This window comes from Mirounga leonina, unplaced genomic scaffold, assembly GCF_011800145.1.
Source record: "Mirounga leonina isolate KUSES-001 unplaced genomic scaffold, KU_Mleo_1.0 Mir_91, whole genome shotgun sequence".
In the NCBI taxonomy this organism is placed as follows: Eukaryota; Metazoa; Chordata; class Mammalia; order Carnivora; family Phocidae; genus Mirounga; species Mirounga leonina.
This window is the reverse complement of record NW_023270839.1, coordinates 49,553,889-49,570,432: the sequence shown is the minus strand read 5'-3', so window position 1 is coordinate 49,570,432 and position 16,544 is coordinate 49,553,889. Positions and strand designations below refer to the sequence as shown.

Sequence of the window (16,544 nt, the reverse complement as noted above, 5' to 3'; positions counted from 1 at the left end):
CCTGATAATCTTCACCCTTCGGTTTCTCAGTCCACTGAAGACAAGCAACAGTAACCTGCTGCCAGGAAGCTGGCCACGGGAGGCACGCTGGCTGCAGAGGTCCCTTCTGTGAAACTGGGATCGTGTGGCCCCGAACGCCTGCTCGGACTGCTGCCCTGGGCTTCCGGGGCGTCTGGGGTGAGAAGAGTGAGTCTAGTCTCCTGTTCTGTCCCCTCTCCCACTGATAAAAGGTGATTTTTTTTTCCCCCTAAGGCTAAAGAATGAAGAGCCCATCAACCCAAGAGCATGTCAGACATTAGAAAGGCTTTCAACAAAAATGGTTAACATTTTACAAAATGGTTTTTGAGCCTGGTAGGGTGCAAGCTGGCAACTGAATTTTTCTTTCTTCTACCTTCTAAAGCCACTGTTAGGTCTTCCCTCCCCACTCCTGGGCCTTTGTGTTAGAGCTTTTCCTAGTCCTTTTCTAGTCTCGGTATACTCATCCAGTTCAACCTCCTATCAGAATTTCTCTCTTGTTCAGTTGAACACTCCTAGTCTCCCGACTCCACATGGGAAGCCTACGATGGGGAAAGGACGGGGTCCATTTCTTCACTTGCCATTTCTCCCCATAAGCCCTGCTTATGGTGTCTCCTCAGACGGGATGGGGTGCGGGGTCAGTGACTCTAAAGGGGTGAAAGGTCTTATTTCCCTGGAGCTCTGGGAGCTGCTGATGGCGTAGCAGGGGGCAGAGGCCCGGGGGGTAGCTCTTTCTCTTCTGGGTTCTCTGCTGACCGCATCCCCCCGAGAATCCCCCTGCTCTGCTCCCTGCAGCTGTCCGCTTCTGAGCCCTCCGCTCCACGGGGCCCCAAGTGGGGGCTCCTCCCTCCCTGTCAGGTAGTTCTCGTGAGCAGCAAGTCACAGGGCAGCTCTTCCCAGCTACCTTCCACAGCCCTTCACTTGGTCCCCAGGAAGAATGTCTGCCGATTCCTGGGCACGCCAATCCCTCTTACGCCTCTGCCTGGTGGGGCTGGTGGCAGGCAGGCCGGGACAGGGCAGGGCCTGGGGAGTACCCCCTTGCTGAGCAGCCACTGAGCTTGGGGGGTTGCAGAGAGGCACGAGATTGGTAGGTGAAGAGTTAAGCTCTTGGCCTGTGAGAGCTGGGTTCAAATCCCACCTGTGCCCTGGGCACGTTAGGTGACCTCCCTGCATTCCATTTTCCTCACCTGTAAAATGGGGGTAAATAATCCTCAGCCTCATACTGGACCCCGGGCATGCTGTGATCTCTGTTCACTGTTCTCAGCTGTGCACATCATTTCATTGCTCCTTAGGTGGTGGGAACTGCTGGGCCCATTTCACTGGCAGAGGGAGAATGACCAGGGGTCATGACCCACAGCTAGTCTGCCGGAGTCTGCACGGTCTCTGAGACGCGGCCTGGGCACCGTCCCGACTCGGCAGCCGCAGTGTGCCCCGAGGGGGCTGTGCCCTAGAGGAGCGGGTTGTCAGGGCCAGGGGAGAGGTTGGCCTCTGCCCCCACTTCTTTGATGAGGAAACCAAGTCCCACGAAGAGAAATGCCATACTCAGGCCCTGGTCTCTGTGGTCTAGCCCCTGCAGCCACCAAGAGTGATATGGGTAGGAAAAGGGAGAAGTGGTGGCGGGTACAAAGGCTGTTTTTCTATCCACCCAGTGCGGGCACGGCACCCTGGGCGATGGCTGCCACGTAGACCTGCGTAGAGAAGGAAGCAGCTGGGCTGTCCCTGGGCAGCCCGGGACACCCAGGCCTTCCCCACACTGCCTGAAGGCTGAGGCAGGAGTATGCTTCTACCTGCTCAGAGCTTTCCTGAGCATTTCCTTCTAGAGCCTCAGGAGACATCCTGCTGTCCTGATCGGGCCTCCCTGGGTGGAGGCCCGATCCAGCGTGATGGCGAGGCCTGGGCTCCCACATCTGGCTTGAGCAGGCCTCCCAAAGGAGGGGACCGTAGCTTCTCAGCACCTGGCACCCTCCCCCAGGATGGATTGTTCTGGGTGCCGCCGGGCGCAGGCCCGGCTTCTGGCTGCCTGCTGCTTCCCAGGGTGCACATCTGCGGAGCCAGCATGGCCCCTCTCCAGGGAAGAGTTCCTCTGACCCAGCCTGGGCACAGAGCTGGTCTCTGTGAATCCATGGTAACTGGATGATAGCCCAAAATACAGCTTTGATCTAAGCTGGAAAGAATTTGAGTAATCATTTTCAAAAGTAATTTTTTAAAATTATTTTTTGATGTTTCAAAATGAAAAACGGTGCTGGTTATCTCTTGAATCACTGATGTAGGTATGTGGGCTGGGGGACAGGCAGACCTGGGTTCATAGCCCAGATTCTGACCCTTACCATTTGAGAGAAACTTGGGTAGTCACTTCCCCTCTTTGGGTTTCCTCATCCCTGTTCTTACGTCTGTGGGTGGGAGGCATTTTTAATAAGAAAACTGCTGTGATGGGGCGCCTGGGTGGCTCAGTTGGTTAAGCATCTGCCTTTGGCACAGGTCCTGATCTCAGGGTCCTGGGATCAAGCTCTGCATCGGGTTTCCCGATGGCAGGGAGTTTGCTTCTCCCTCTCCCTCTGCCCCACCCCCCGTTGTGCGCCTCTCTCTCTCTCAAATAAATATAAAATCTTAAAAAAAAAAAAAGAAAGAAAACTGCTGTGATGTTCCCAGTGTGTGGCTGGTAGATCCCATAATTTCACTAAGATGAAGGCCATGGGTGGGTTTCAGGCAACAGAGGCTGTGGGTAGACAGAGGAGGGGTGAGGCCCTGCCTGGTAGCTTCTGCATTGTGGAAATGTGAGTCAGTAAAGGAGGGGGACTGGCAGCGAGTGCTTGGCACTTAGAGGGTGGAGCTGGGTGGGTGCTGGGAAGGAAGGCCAGCCCCCCCCCTCCCCCCCTCCGCCCCGCTGCAGGGGTGATATGCGGGCTGGGCCTTGGACTGTGAACTTACAGAACTGATTGATTATTTAATTGAATGATTGGCTCATTCATTTCCTCAACAGCAGCCTGAGCAGACTCTGCCCAACTCTGGGTAATGAGTCAGAACCCATTCCCTGGAGGAGGAGGTGGTCGGGTAGGGGTGAGGAGGAGGGTGCAGGCTGGGGGAGGGGTGCAGCGCTGGGAGGGAGCAGCCCCTAGGGAGCCAGGCACTTCCTCAGAACAGTCTCATCGCTTGTGACCATGGCTCACTTGGCCACAGCGGTTGCTGACGCCACTGAGCAGAGGCTGAACACCATTCTTGAGCCAGCTGCACTTTGGGGACTTGAGCTCCTGGGGACACAGCCTGCAGGGCCCCTTGCTGCCTTCTGCCTCCTACATAATGGCCAACGTAGGTTTGGTTTTGCTTGTCTTTCCAGTCTGGGCGTCTCAGTAAGGATGGAGGGGCTCCCCTGGAGAGCTGGGACCGGGTAGGGGCCTAGGAGGGGAGAGCAGAGCTGCAGGGGTGGGCTATGCCAGCTCTCCCAGAGGCTCCAGGGAGCAGTGACAGGTCCCCTGCAAGCCCACATGCTTGTCCTGCCTCTGCCCGTGTTTCCTGAAGTAGGTCCTTCCCTTCTCTGGGCCTCAGCTTCCCTGAGGACTGACGGGCACTGGACAAGATGCTTCCTAGTTTGCTGGTCTGTGGCCCTGGGCCCTGAACGCTGGTGTCCAGCTCAGAGTGCCTCCCTCGTGGGGAGAGGGCAGGAGGCTGAGGCTCCGGATTCCTCTCCCTCCCCATCTGTCACAACCTTCTGCCAGGGGCGTTTGGAGGGAGGGCAGGGACTGAGAGGCGGAAAGCCCTGGTCTGCTGGCTGGTTAGTGGGCGAATGGCCACTCACAAAAGCCACAGAAATGCAAGCCTGGCCCAACCACACCAGCCCAGATGTGGGGGTGACGCCTGATCCCGGACAGGCTGGCAGGGGTTCTGGGGACAACTTCCTTCTGCTGGGGCCTTGAATAGCCAGCCAGGGCCCACACACACTGCTTGACACCCTGTGGGCAGCTGAGCCTGGGCCTCAGGAATTTCTAGGGATGCTTATGGAGAAGGGAATAAGCTTGGAGTCCTAGGTATCCTACAGGCCTGGAGATTTCACTATTTTGAGTTTGCTGAGGGAGGGCTGGACCTGGCACAGGGCCAGTTGAGGCAATCTGTGGAATCTCTGCCCTTCCTACCATGTCTGATTCTACTTAGACCTTGAAGAACAACATCTTCTCTCCTAGAACCTGGCTCAAATGCCTCTTCTTGTGGGAAGCTCTCCTGGATTTAGACTCCTCTCCTGCCTCTCCCTACATACCCATACACAGCATTTGAGGAGAGGCATGGATGGGGAAAGGTGCACCATCAGCTCTTGACCCTAAGATGGGCTTGACTTGCCTCCCCCAAGTTGTGGCCCCACTGATTCGCTGAGGTCTGAGATGGGATGGTGGTATGTGTGCTCAGGAAAGCAAGGACCCTTTCTCCAGTCTCCGAGGCTTTGGGGGTCCATGGGGATGGAAAAGAAGACAAACTAGGTGCTGAAATTCAGGGCTCGCCTGGCCCAGCATCCCAGAGGGTGGGGGCTGGGGGTCCTTCCTCAGGCATGGGTGCGGGAGCCAGGCTTGGGTCAGAGACGCAGGAAGGCCCTGCTGTCAGCGTCATGTTTCACCACTTTCTCCATCTCCCTACCCTGCCAGTTAGCCCTGTGTGCAGCCTGGCCCCAACACAACTCCCTAGCCCCAGGGGAGGCCCTAGGAGGCCCTTTAAGTACTACCTCCGTCCCCCAGCTCTAGCACCAGCAGCTCAGAATCCCTTCCAGGGCTGAGAAGGGAGATGCTGTTGGCCAGGAGCGCCAGGATGGGCTGAGCAAGTGCCAGGCAGCAGAGGGGCAGTCGTGTCTGGGAGACTTCTCCCAAATACCCCTTTCCCCACTGTCCTGCTTAAGGGCTGGCCCTAGGGTGCTGGCCATGTGCCAGGGATCCTAGGCATGTGTTAGGGTGTGTGCGCCTCCTGGAAGTCGCTCTCAAGGCCCACCTGACCCGGTGGGGACAAGAAGGTCACCTGAGCCCACACACAGAGTGTGGCACGGCAGCTGACACACAGTTGTCAATCAAGAAACACCACTTGGTGCTGTTGTTGCAGGAGGCCATGTGGTGTTGAGGTGGAGAGCACGGACTCAAGCCAGACAGCCTGGGTTCAAGGCCGGGCCTGTGCGGTCAAGCCTCCCCCACCTGTGCCCCAGTTTGCTCCCTTGGACGATGGAGATAATAGGGTTATTGGGACTGTGACAGGAGCAAGCTGAGCTGGGCACCCTGTAAGGCTGTCATCACTGGGCCTTGGAGGTGGCCTTTCCCACGGCCACCTTGTGTTGGAGTTGCTGCGTCCTGGACTGGGCGCTCTCATGGCGCGTAGGGCTCCCACACCTGGCGCATCCACGGACGGGGGCCCCACTGAGTGCCGGCGTGAAGCCGGCTCCTGAAACCCGAGAGCCTGTCCCTGAGTGGGGCCTGGAGGCGGACAGGCAGGTCAGGCCCCAGTAGCTGGAGAGAGACTTTCCCTGGAGGCGGCAGTGGGGTCCTTGCCCCACCCACACTCACGCACCCCTCTGTCCCGTGTTCCAGTGCAGGGACTTCACGGCCCACACAGGCTATGAGGTGCTGCTGCAGAGACTGCTGGATGGCAGGAAGATGTGCAAGGACGTGGAGGAACTGCTGAGGCAGAGGTGAGCCAGACCCGGGAGGGGGCCAGGAGGGGGAGTGGGCCGTGGAAGCAGCAGGCCCCCCCCCACTCAGCCAAGCTGCTGTTGGGACACCCCCTGCTCTGAAGATTCGGGAGGGTGACTTCCCTACTTTTCCCAGCCAGGGCCTCCCCCCAGTGGGCCAAGAATCTGATGTCCCCTCAAATGTGCAGGTATTTGGCCAACATTTATTTCAAAGAAGGGCTGGGGGCTTAACCTTCTCAAGGAGGAGGCTGCAGGGCCCGCCGGCCCCCAGAGGCCGAGTGGGTGGACCCTCAGTTTGCAGCACAGACATCCAGGGCCCGCAGCCAGCGGAAGTGGGGACACAGGGCCCGCGCTTTGTTCCTGCAGGGCCCAAGCAGAGGAGCGCTATGGCAAGGAGCTGGTGCAGATCGCCCGGAAGGCAGGCGGCCAGACAGAGATCAAGTAAGAGGTCCCATGCCCTGGGCTCCCTCCTCCTTCGCCAGGTGCTTTCTGGGCCCGTCAACAGCGTTTAGGACTTCCTGGCAGCGGGTGGAGCGGGGAGGGCCAGGAAGGGTCTGGATGGCTGCAGGACGGAGATGCCTGGAGGACAACTCTCTTGGGGACGGGGCATTCTGGGTGAGGTCAGGTTCGGGGGTGGGGGGCCCTGCTGTCTGAGTGCCAGGAAAGCTCTGGGCAGGGGACAGAGGACATCTGTCCTCAGGCATTTGTAGCACGGCCAGCAGCACCTCTGCCCTCGTCCTGAGAGCCAGGTGACAGGCCCTCCCCTGGTGGCCCACGCCCCGTGTAGCCTTGGCATAGCCTGGGCCTCAAGGACAGAGGTGTGACCAGGGACAGTGGCGGGAGGGGCCACGCCCGGGCTCCAGTATCATGTCCTTACCCGTCTGCTGTGTGATCATCAGCTGGGTCAGGCTGCTCCCTGATGCTCTCCCTGCCTCCATTTCCTCGACAGAGAGCGGAACGATAACACAACCTTCCTCAAAGGATTAATTGAGTCCAGAGGCTCGGCTCAGGCCTGGCTCGGAGGGGAGGCAATGGGGGTCGTTGCTGCTGTGAAGCAGGGGTCTCCTGTAGTCCTGAGGCCTGGGTCCCTGTGTGCAGAGTGGGGGGCGGGGCAGCAGACAGGGAGAGCGGGACAATGTGAGGGCAGCTGAAGAACTTTCTAACAGTGGCATAGAGGGGCTGCCTTGGGAAGGTGTGGACTCTGCCCTGCCCCCCCCACCCCCGGGCCAGGACCTCCTACCCAGGAGCGCCGACCTGTGGAGCCTGCAGCGGCCATAGCAACCCTGAGCCTTGCCCCTGCTCCCCCGGAGGTCAAGCCTGTCCACGTCTGGCTCTGCTCAACAAAAGTGGCCCCAAAGCCTGTGAGCTCCGAAACCTGGCACCTAGTTCCCTCATTTGAACACCCTGAATATACAACATTCTCTGGGGGTTCTAAAGACACAGGGGACCCTGGCTCATTCCTGCTTCCAAACTGGAGCCAGAGAAGACATGGGGAGAGCTAGAAGAAGGTCAAGAAGTGGTATGGGCCAGGGGAGCTTCATGCTCAATGCCCAAAGGTCTGTGCCTGGGTGCAGAAAGCATGAACACAGCTCTGGAAGTAAGAATGCATGAGCTCCAGTCCCCTCTTGGCCTTTGTGAACCGTGTGAGTGGGGACAAGTTGAGTTGGGTTCTCATCTGCCCACTCCAGTGGGCTGTGGTACAGATAAACAGGGCAGGGGTGGGGTTGGATGCAGGCTGGGTGCAGAGGAGGGCGCAGGACGTGGTAAGGAATGAATGAAAGTCTGATGGAACCCTTCTCTGTCTTCCCTGGGGAAGAGGGATTGAGGGAGTATGACCCAGGAGGTGTCCCTGCCCGCCTGCTGGCCACCCAAGCCAGATGGAAAAGGAGAACCTTCCCAGAAAGAGAGGAGACCTCCTGGGGGTGGGGGGGGGGGGGGGGGGGGTGCTCCAGGCTGGGCCATGACAGGAACCCGGGCTGGAGGCAAGCTGTGTGAGGCACACTCACACTCAGAAGCCTGTGAGTCACTGGGCACTTAAATAGGGAAGGAGAAGCCACTGATGGAGAGAACAAAATGGAAGGGGATCCTGGTGGGCAGTGGGGAAGGTGGGGAGGGACACAGCATCTTGCCCCACTGCAGGACTAGGAAGTGGCTGGAGCAATGCTCTGGGTGGTCCTGATCCCCTACACGGCTATAAGAGGCCAAGTGGGGCAAGGTCTGCCCTGCCTCCTACACTGCGTGGCCGTGGGGGGTCACTGCCCCTCTGAGTTCTGGGCTGGGCTGTGAGAGGGGAGTGGCCCCCCCGGAGGTGCTCTGGCATCACCATGTCAAGCAGAGAGCACCAGGCCAGGGCAAAGCTCAATCAACAGTGGGGTTCTTTCCGGTCTTATAGGCACCTGTGTATGTCAGATAAACTGGGCTCTCCCTACTTAGTTTAGGGCTGAGAAGTCTGACTGGGCAACCTAGACCATTTCCTTCAAGGCCCAGCCGCTCCCCGGCCTAGAAAGCCGGAGGCCAGTGTCACTGGAAGGCAGCCCTCGTCCAAGGTGGGAGCATCAGGGGTAGAGCCCCAGAGAGCAAGGAGTAGAGACAGGGTCCGCCTTTCTGCCTACCAAGGAGGAGCTGGAGCCCAGGTCGGGAGTGCCAGGCCCCATGGCTCAGCCCACCCAGCACAGGGGCCCCATGGCCCAGACGCATGTTGCCAGAGCAGACAGGGAATGGTGGGTGAGAACCCAGGCTGGGGTGGTCAGAGCAGGGTGGCCTGGGGAGGGCGCCTCCTGGGAGAGATGGAGAGGGAGGGGAGATGCCTTCCTCCTGGAGGACTTGCTGGAGGTGGGCAAAGGCAGGGCAAATTCAGAGCCAGTGGGCAAGAGGGGCAGGAGTCGAACCCATCCTGGTTCACCTACTGCCTGCCTTAGGGTCATGCCCCATGCAGCGTGCAGGTTGGCTGACTGCATACACCAGGCACTCAGTAAGTGGAGCTGTTGAGCCATGTGGCATGTACTAAGATTAGTGAGACCATGCAGTCATTCCTTTCCTTAACCGTGGGCCAAGCATCAATCATCCGTTCATTTATTCAGCCAGCATTTATGGAAAGCCTATGATGAGCCTGCCATGCCCTAGGCTGAGTCAGGAGAATTCAAAAATTTAAAAATAACACAAAATGAATAGCCCACCATCCCAAAGCTAGACTCTAGCACACTGTGGGGAACCTCCCCAATCCTTTGCTTCAGAACCCCTCCCTCTAGGGCCTTCTCCTGCCCCACCTCCTCCAGGAAGTCCTCCCAAACACTCACCCTTGTGTGACTGTTCGGGTCTTGGATTAGACCAGGTCACCCTGTCCCAGTTCCAACCTGGAGGGCTCCCTGTGGGAAGAGTAAAGGGTGGCCATGGAAGCATGGGTCACTTCCTCATTGTCATGGAGACTTGGAGGTATGTTGGGGTTGGCCCCTGGGAATGCCCTGGTTATTCAGCGTGGGGCTGGCAGCGCATCCTCCAGGGCCCATCGCCTGGTGGGGTGACGTCCCCAGCCCCCCCCCATGGCCAACCCCCTCCTAGGTTGCATGAGATGCTTATTCTTAGCTCCTCTGAGGGCAAGCATAGGCTAGACAGGAGCAAATGGGGAGGACCAAAGCTGAGGAGTTAAGTGACCTCAGACGAAGCCCAGTGAGAGCAGGAGGGCAGAGTGGGCTGGCCTGCCCGGCCTCTGCTGCCTGAAGATGTAGCATTTCTGCATGATCCTTTGACCTCAGACCAGCCAGAAACCTCGCTCAAGCCTGGAGGCTCAGCCATATATATTGAAGGGAGGTTACCCCCATCTTCAAATCATTTCCAGCATTCACCTCCTCCACATGCTGCCTCAGCAAACTCCCACTGGGCTGTGGAATGGAGAATGCACATATGAGACCTGGTCCCTGAACTAGGGGAGCCCCACAAGCCCTTTCAATGCACTTTAAAGACCTCATCACGCGGGCGAAGGGCTTATCGATACGGTTTAAACTGCACATCCAGCTCGGCAGAAAGTTCACCCTGACTCTCCCTTCCAGCATCCGGGCCTTTGCTCTGGTTGTTGCTCCTATTTCCCCCCTGCCCAGGCCTGTCTTGCTCACATTGCCCCAGGTAGGGTGCTGGGGTGCCACAGGGTTCTGGAAATGAAAGGAAATCAAGGCTGGCAGGGCTGGGGCCAACTTCCCGTGAGCCCCCAGGTGGTTACCACCATTCAGGACACCTCCTCAAGGCACGTGGGTTTGAATCCCCGCCTCACCTGCTCTTGTCACAACCTAAAATGCTGTGGTTTTCCTGTCAGAGGGATTTTTTTTTTTTCTCCATGATCTCTCTTCTGAGCTCAGAGAATGAAGACATGCTAAGGACATTAGAGGGAGCCAGGCAGGCCCTATTCCCATCAGGGGCCCTCCGACACTAGCGCCATCAGGCCCTGCCTCCAGCCTCCAGCACTGAGGCAAGAAGAGCCTGCTCCTGTCAGCTGGGAGGCTGGAGCCTCCTGGCCAGCAGGAGGGCAGGGGTAGCGAGGCTCAAGCAGGGACGTGACATGGTGGGGAGAATATGGAAGGAGGTGTTTACACTCGAAATTTTGACCGTGTTTGAGCAGGGCACTTCAGGGCGCGTACTGAGAGCCAAGGCAGAAAGGGCAATGGGATGAGTCACACATAAGGACACTGGTGGCAGATAACAGAGGGTAGAGGCCTGCACGAGGCCCCGTCCTTGCCATGTGACACAGACACAATAGAAGAGAAGCTTGAGCAGGTCCTGGCAGCAAGAGGGAGGAACCGGGAGAGAGAAAAGCTATGAGACGCCATCTCTTCTGGGTCGGATGGAGCAGAGAAAGACTTCAAATGCTCCGCAAATCCTCAAGATCAGAGTTCAAGGCCATTCTCCAGGGGAGAGTCTTGGCTAACGTACAGTGGGCTGCCTCTGGTTCCAGGAAAAGTGAAACCCCCCTTCCCCCACACAACCAAGGCTGCCTTCTTCTTTTTTTTTTTTTTTTAAGATTTTATTTATTTGACAGAGAAAGACAGAGCGAGAGAGGGAACACAAGCAGGGGGAGGGGGAGAGGGAGAGAAGCAGGCTTCCCGCTGAGCAGGGAGCCCGATGCAGGGCTCGATCCCAGGACCCCGGGATCATGACCTGAGCCGAAGGCAGACGCTTAACGACTGAGCCACCCAGGTGCTCCCCAAGGCTGCCTTCTTGAAAGTCTGGGGCCAAGAAAGAGAGGTGGAGTCCTGGGCCCTGTTGTGTGAGTGGAGCTCTGGTGGCTGGGCAGGAAGGACTGCAGCCCCGAGGTGAGCAGTTGCGGGGGGGGACCTGGAGTGGTCACAGCCTGCAATCCTGCCCCCCACACCCCACCCCAGGTGGAATGAGCACTGCCACCCATGCAGCCCCAATGGGCAGCAAGCCAATGGGAGCCCAAGGTGAGCATGGGCTTCGTCACCATCAGGACTGACCAGGGTGGAAACAGAGACTGCATGTCACATGGCAGTGCTGTGGACTCAGGCACCCAGCATCCCAAGGTGGGGTAGGGAGAAGGACCAGCTGTCCCAGGAGGCTGTGGTTCCTGACAGACACCCCAGGCTGGGAGGGACGGCCTGAGTCCATGGGCCAAGGAGGGTGCGGCAGGGTGGGTTTAGGATTGAGAAAGGCCTTGGTATTTATCAAGTGTTGATGCTGGGGGGTCGGAGCTGATGGTCTGAGGCTAGGGTGGTAGCAGTGAGTGGCAGACAGAGAGGAGACTGAGGAGGTGAAAGAGAAGGCAGTGCAGGGGGAGGGAAAGGGCTGAGACAAGGACGACTCTGGGTTTCTGGTGCATCCAGCCAGGTGCAGGTGCTCTTTGCTGAGATGGAAACGGGCTGAGAAGGGAGGTTTGTGGGGGGGGAGCTGAGTCCAGTTTTGGACATTATGCATTTGAGGTGTTTGTGAGCTGTGAGATATAAAAAGAGGTGAAGACCAGGTGGTGGATGTGCAGGCCCTGAGCTCTGGGGCGGGATGTGGTCATGAAGGACTTGGGGCCTGACGGGGTGTGGGTGAGGCTGGCCGTGGGGGAGGGGGGTCACACTGAGCCTGGAGGAGCTCTCACCATGAATGGAGAGACTGAGGCAGGACATGAGTGTGTGAGTAAGCAGAGGGGTTGGAGGGAGAGCCACTGGAAGGCATCAATTCTGTCAGAGAAGAGTCCTGACCCCTCATGCCCAGGGCAGGCGGGGTCACCCTGGCAATCCCCCCTCTCCTTCCTCTGGTGAGAAGCAGGGGGCTGGCCTTGCGTCTCCCCCACCGTGTGGCCACGGACCAGTTTCTTCACCTCCCTGATGCTTGTTTTTCTCATCTGTAAAATGGGGATCACGATGGGACCCTCCCTAGCAGAGCTGCGAGAATGGAGAATTAAAGAATTTAGGCCAGCCATTCTCACATTCGAGCGGACGTCAGCAGGCCACGGAGGCCTGTTAAAGCGCAGAGTGCTGGGCTGCCCCCTGGAGTTCCGGCTTCAGGAGGACTGGGGCGGAGCCTCGGAATCTGTGTTTCCAACAGGCTCGCAGGTGGTGGTCATGCTGCTGGTCTTCCGACCACACTTCGAGATCTACTTAGTTTAAGGCCCGGGTCGGCCACGGGCCAGACCCCCGCAGTTCTCTCCTAGGCCTGGATCCCTGTGGGTCCTAACAGGTTGCTGATCCTGGTTGACCTCAGTTTCCCTAACTGTCCAATGAGAAGAGGGAGGCCCCTGGAAAGCCTGCCTTGCAAGGCTTGCGGGGAGACCACGGCAGGAGGGCAGGAGCCCAGGGCTGTGCCGGGAGGACGTCAGGAGGACATATGGCCACCAGGGGGCGGGCGCGCTGCTCGGCGGAGGGGAGCGGAGGGGAGCGGAGGGGAGCGGAGGGGAGCGCGGGGCCGGGCAGGGGGCGGCGGAGCGTGCGGCCAGCGACCCGGTCCCTGCCTGCTGCTTCTGTGTGATCCCAGCACGCCCGGCCACGCTCTGGCCTCAATTTCTCTTTCTGCCTCGACTGACTGCGCCTCCTCAGGCATCCTGGTGCAGAGGGAGCCACAGCTTATTTCGCCTCCTTGGTTAAGGGGCCACCAACACAGGCAGAGAATGTTACCCCAGATACTGCCCTAGGGCAGTCTGCAACCTCTGTGCTCCGTCTCTGGGTGCACTTGGAGACTTGACACCCACGGGCCCTCGCTGGGGCATGACGGGCCCAGGCTCCCCTCACACAGCTGCTGGTGAACACAAGTCTGTCTGCCCCACGTGCCCGCTCGGGCTATGGGGAGGTGAGAAGGGGTCCGACCTATGGAGCCCCACAGAGAACCTCAAGGGCACCCCCACCTGAACGCAAAACCTGGCGGGTTTCTGATAAGAGGGGGCACCCAGTAAGCTCTTAGGTGGGGCACTTTGGAGGTACAGCTCAGGTCAGGTTCAGGGACCTGGGGAACCCCCCCAACCTAGGACAGGGATGTGCAGATGTGACTCGGGGGAGGGTTGCGCAACAACAACCAGGTCCTGACGGAGGTGCTTTAGACATATTAATTAATTTATTCCTCACAACCATCCTGTTTGTGTTATTATCCTCATTTTACAGAAGGGGAAACCAAGGCACAGAACATAAGTCCCTTGCCCAAGGTCACATAGGCTGTCCGGCTCCAGAGCAGAGCAGAGCAGGAGCCCCCGCCCAGGTCCTGTTGCTCCCCCAGGCTGGGATTTCCAGTCACTCTCCTGCTCCACCAGAATGGGGAACCCACCCCACCGAGAGGCCCCTGTCCCTGAGACCCAGTGACCTGGAGAGAGGTGTTTGCCCCTGTTGCTCGTGTTTCTGACCCAAGGGGATGTTTGCCTCATGGCGCCCCATTACCTACCAGGAGACAGGACTGGGTCCTGGGTGGACTGACACCTTTGATCAGGCACCAGCTCCATCCGTGGTTCTGGGGGGCAGTCCCCACAGTAGGGCTGCTGGATAAGCTGTAGGAGGCCCAGTTACATTCAAATTTCAGATAAACAACAAATACTTTTTGGATGTAAGTATGTTCCATATATTACATTATATTCAAAAACTATTTGTTGTTTATCTGAAATTCAAATGTAACTAGGAGCCCTGTATTTTTATTTGCTGTCTGGCAACCCCACCCTTGGGCATCGTCCCCCAGTGCCCCCCTCTTCCCTTCCTGCTCTCTGTGGCACCCACATCTCTACCCCAGAATGGCCACACTGCTGCCTCCTGACTCCTCCTGAGGGGTTCTCTCAGGCACCCCAAGCTCGGTGCACCCTATTGTATACCCCCTCCTGGGTCATGTACTCTCTCCTGGGTCCTCTCTTGGAAATGTCACCACTGTCTGCCCAGCCGCCCCAGCCAGGGACAGGGACAGCCTCTTGCTGTCCTTACCCGTACATCCCATTCTTCCTGCCCTAAGGCCCCACCTGTCTCTCCTCTTGTACCCCTGCCCTGCTTGCCTCTCCCACCCAGCTTCTTCCAAACACCCTCCAGGCCACTTGCCTAAAGCCAGGTCTGAACCCTGCGCTCTCCTGCTTCAGCTCGTCCTGATGGGAGAGGACTGGGTGGGAGAGGGACCCCAATGAGGGAGGGAGAGCCCTGAAAACATGCAGAAGCCAGGAGCACTCTGCCACTGCCGGGAGGTGTGATGGCTTTATCACCTCCAAAGAGGAGCTCTGCCTTCCAGAAATCCCAGCTTGGTTCTGAGGGGGTGGTCACTGTCTGGGTCTAGATCAGTGTGTGTGAGTGACCTAGAGCCTTCCCACCAAATGAAAAGTCCCTGGGGTGGGGGTGGGGGTGGGGGGAATTCCAGGCCTGCTGTGCCCTCCTCCCCCTGACCCTGGCCTTTCTGTTTTGCAGCTCCCTGAGGGCTTCCTTTGACTCCCTGAAGCAGCGTAAGTCCTGACTGCCCCCAACCCAAGGCTGCAGGGTGACAGGACCTTCTGGGAATAGCCGTGTCCCCATAGATGGAAGCAGATAGGTTCTGGCGGGGAGGGGTTGCTCAGGCTGCACACAGGGCTCTGAGGCTGGAGGAGGGTCTGGGAGGTGCAGGGCTGGTCCAGGCACGGGTGTGGGGGGGGTGGTTGGGGCTCCACGCCTCTGTGCTCTGCCCCCAGAAATGGAGAATGTGGGCAGCTCCCACATCCAGCTGGCCCTGGCCCTGCGCGAGGAGCTGCGGAGCCTCGAGGAGTTCCGTGAGAGACAGAAGGAGCAGAGGAAGAAGGTGAAGTGGGTGCGGGGGCATGGGCCCTCCACACGGAGCCCGTGGAGGGGGGGGAGACAGCACTCCAGGCTTGGGGGTGAGAGTGACTCAATGTCGAGGGGATGGGTGTGGGCGGGGATGGGCCACTGGAACCCGGGCCCGGTGTGCAGGCCTGAGAGCCCCACTGGGGGTCTTTCCCTGAGCTGTCTCATGCCAGGAAGAGGGAAAGGCATAGGTCTTTTTGATTACCTTCCTACAACAGACTGTGGAGGATCACTGACAGCTTGGGGGTATCCAAAGGCGGCAACCTGATTTGGGGAGTCGCTAGAAACTGGTCCTCAGCCCAAGGGTCAGGGCTGCTTGTCCAGGAGCAAGGCAGACTTGGTGGCCAGCCATAGTAGCTGCTCTGCGGGGCTGCCCAGGCTGAGAGGGGCAGACAGAGGCTGCGGGCGGCGGTGGGGCGCTGTGGGCTTACCTCGGCATCCCAAGGTACTTCTCACCCGTGGGCAGGGCGTGGCTGTCCCTAGATGGAGGGACTACATGGAAAGGAAGTAAGGTCCCCATCATGGAAGGTATGCAAGCAGAGTCTGGAAGCTACAGGGGTGGGGTGGGGGGTGGGTTTAGTGACCTCAGTGTCCCAGGGCCCCCTCCCAGGCCTGAGACTCTCTGACTGGTGAGCACGTGGCTGCTGGGAAGGCAGGTGGGGACATGTGCTCAGCCTCTCAAGGCTTTAGTGTTGAGGGTGGCACCCCAGACAGGATGGGAGAGGCCAGCACACAGAAACACTTCTCACTTGGAGATGAAGGATCATAGCAGACTCTCCAAAGAATTGAAAAATGGAAAAGTCCACCCAACTGAGCTGTGAAGGGAAAGGCTTGCCAGCTCACAGCTGGATCCAGGCTGGGCCTGGGTGTCCTGAGCAAGCTCTTCTCCTTGTTGTGCCTCAATTTCCCTCTTGCAGGCCACCTCCCAAGCTTTGGGGACCCAGCCATGGACCAGGCCCCCCTCAGTCTTCTCAGACAGGCTCCGGCTCTGATGAGCGGCTCTGACCACAGAAATCTAGCGTCACTGCCCGCCCTATCCGCCCAGCCAGCCCCCCGGGCGCTCGGGCTGTCAGGATTCTAAATTTGGGTCCCTGAGCAGACAGCTGGTCTCCAAAGCCAGCCCCAGAGGCCAGCTCCGCCTCAAGGCGCTGGAGCAGGTGACCTCTCTGAGCTGGGACTTGCCCGCAGGGTGCAGAGCACCCGCCGAGACAGCGAGGCCCCGGACTGGCTATTTTGAGTTCTCCTGGGGCCAGAGGGGCTGTCGTGTCTGCAAGAGCTGTTGCAGCCAGAGAGATGCCTTCCCCAGAGCAGCCAGGGCCCCCACAAGTGGAGAACCGTAACGTAGTTTGCGGGGACACAGTCTGGGCTCGTGTGTATACACGTGTGTGCATATGGACACGTGTGTGTGTGTACGTGTGTGCACGCGAGAGAGACAGGGGCAGGGGGGCAGGGGGCCTGGCACACGTGGGGGCCTGCCGGTGAGCAGGGACGGGTGTCTCCACGTGGGTGTGCCCGCGCCTCTGTGACCTGCGGGCTCGCCAGACGTCTCCCCGCCGACACGGGCCCCACGGAGAACCCAAGCCCAGCCAGCTCCAGTGCTCCTTACAGCCCAACCTCTGTCCGAGCCGCATTTCATT

At 58.9% G+C, this 16,544-nt stretch overlaps 1 protein-coding gene across 3 annotated transcripts in view; it reads left to right on the top strand.

Annotated features, from left to right (window-relative positions):
• PSTPIP1 (proline-serine-threonine phosphatase interacting protein 1) overlaps nucleotides 1–16,544 on the top strand; it is a 46,347-nt gene that overhangs the window by 14,008 nt on the left and 15,795 nt on the right. For all 3 annotated transcript variants that reach the window (XM_034993608.1, XM_034993609.1, XM_034993607.1), the window contains exons 2-5: nucleotides 5,568–5,668; nucleotides 6,035–6,109; nucleotides 14,521–14,555; nucleotides 14,778–14,884. In XM_034993608.1, coding sequence (XP_034849499.1) covers nucleotides 5,568–5,668; nucleotides 6,035–6,109; nucleotides 14,521–14,555; nucleotides 14,778–14,884 — 318 coding nt within the window. The remainder of the gene's footprint in view (nucleotides 1–5,567; nucleotides 5,669–6,034; nucleotides 6,110–14,520; nucleotides 14,556–14,777; nucleotides 14,885–16,544) is intronic.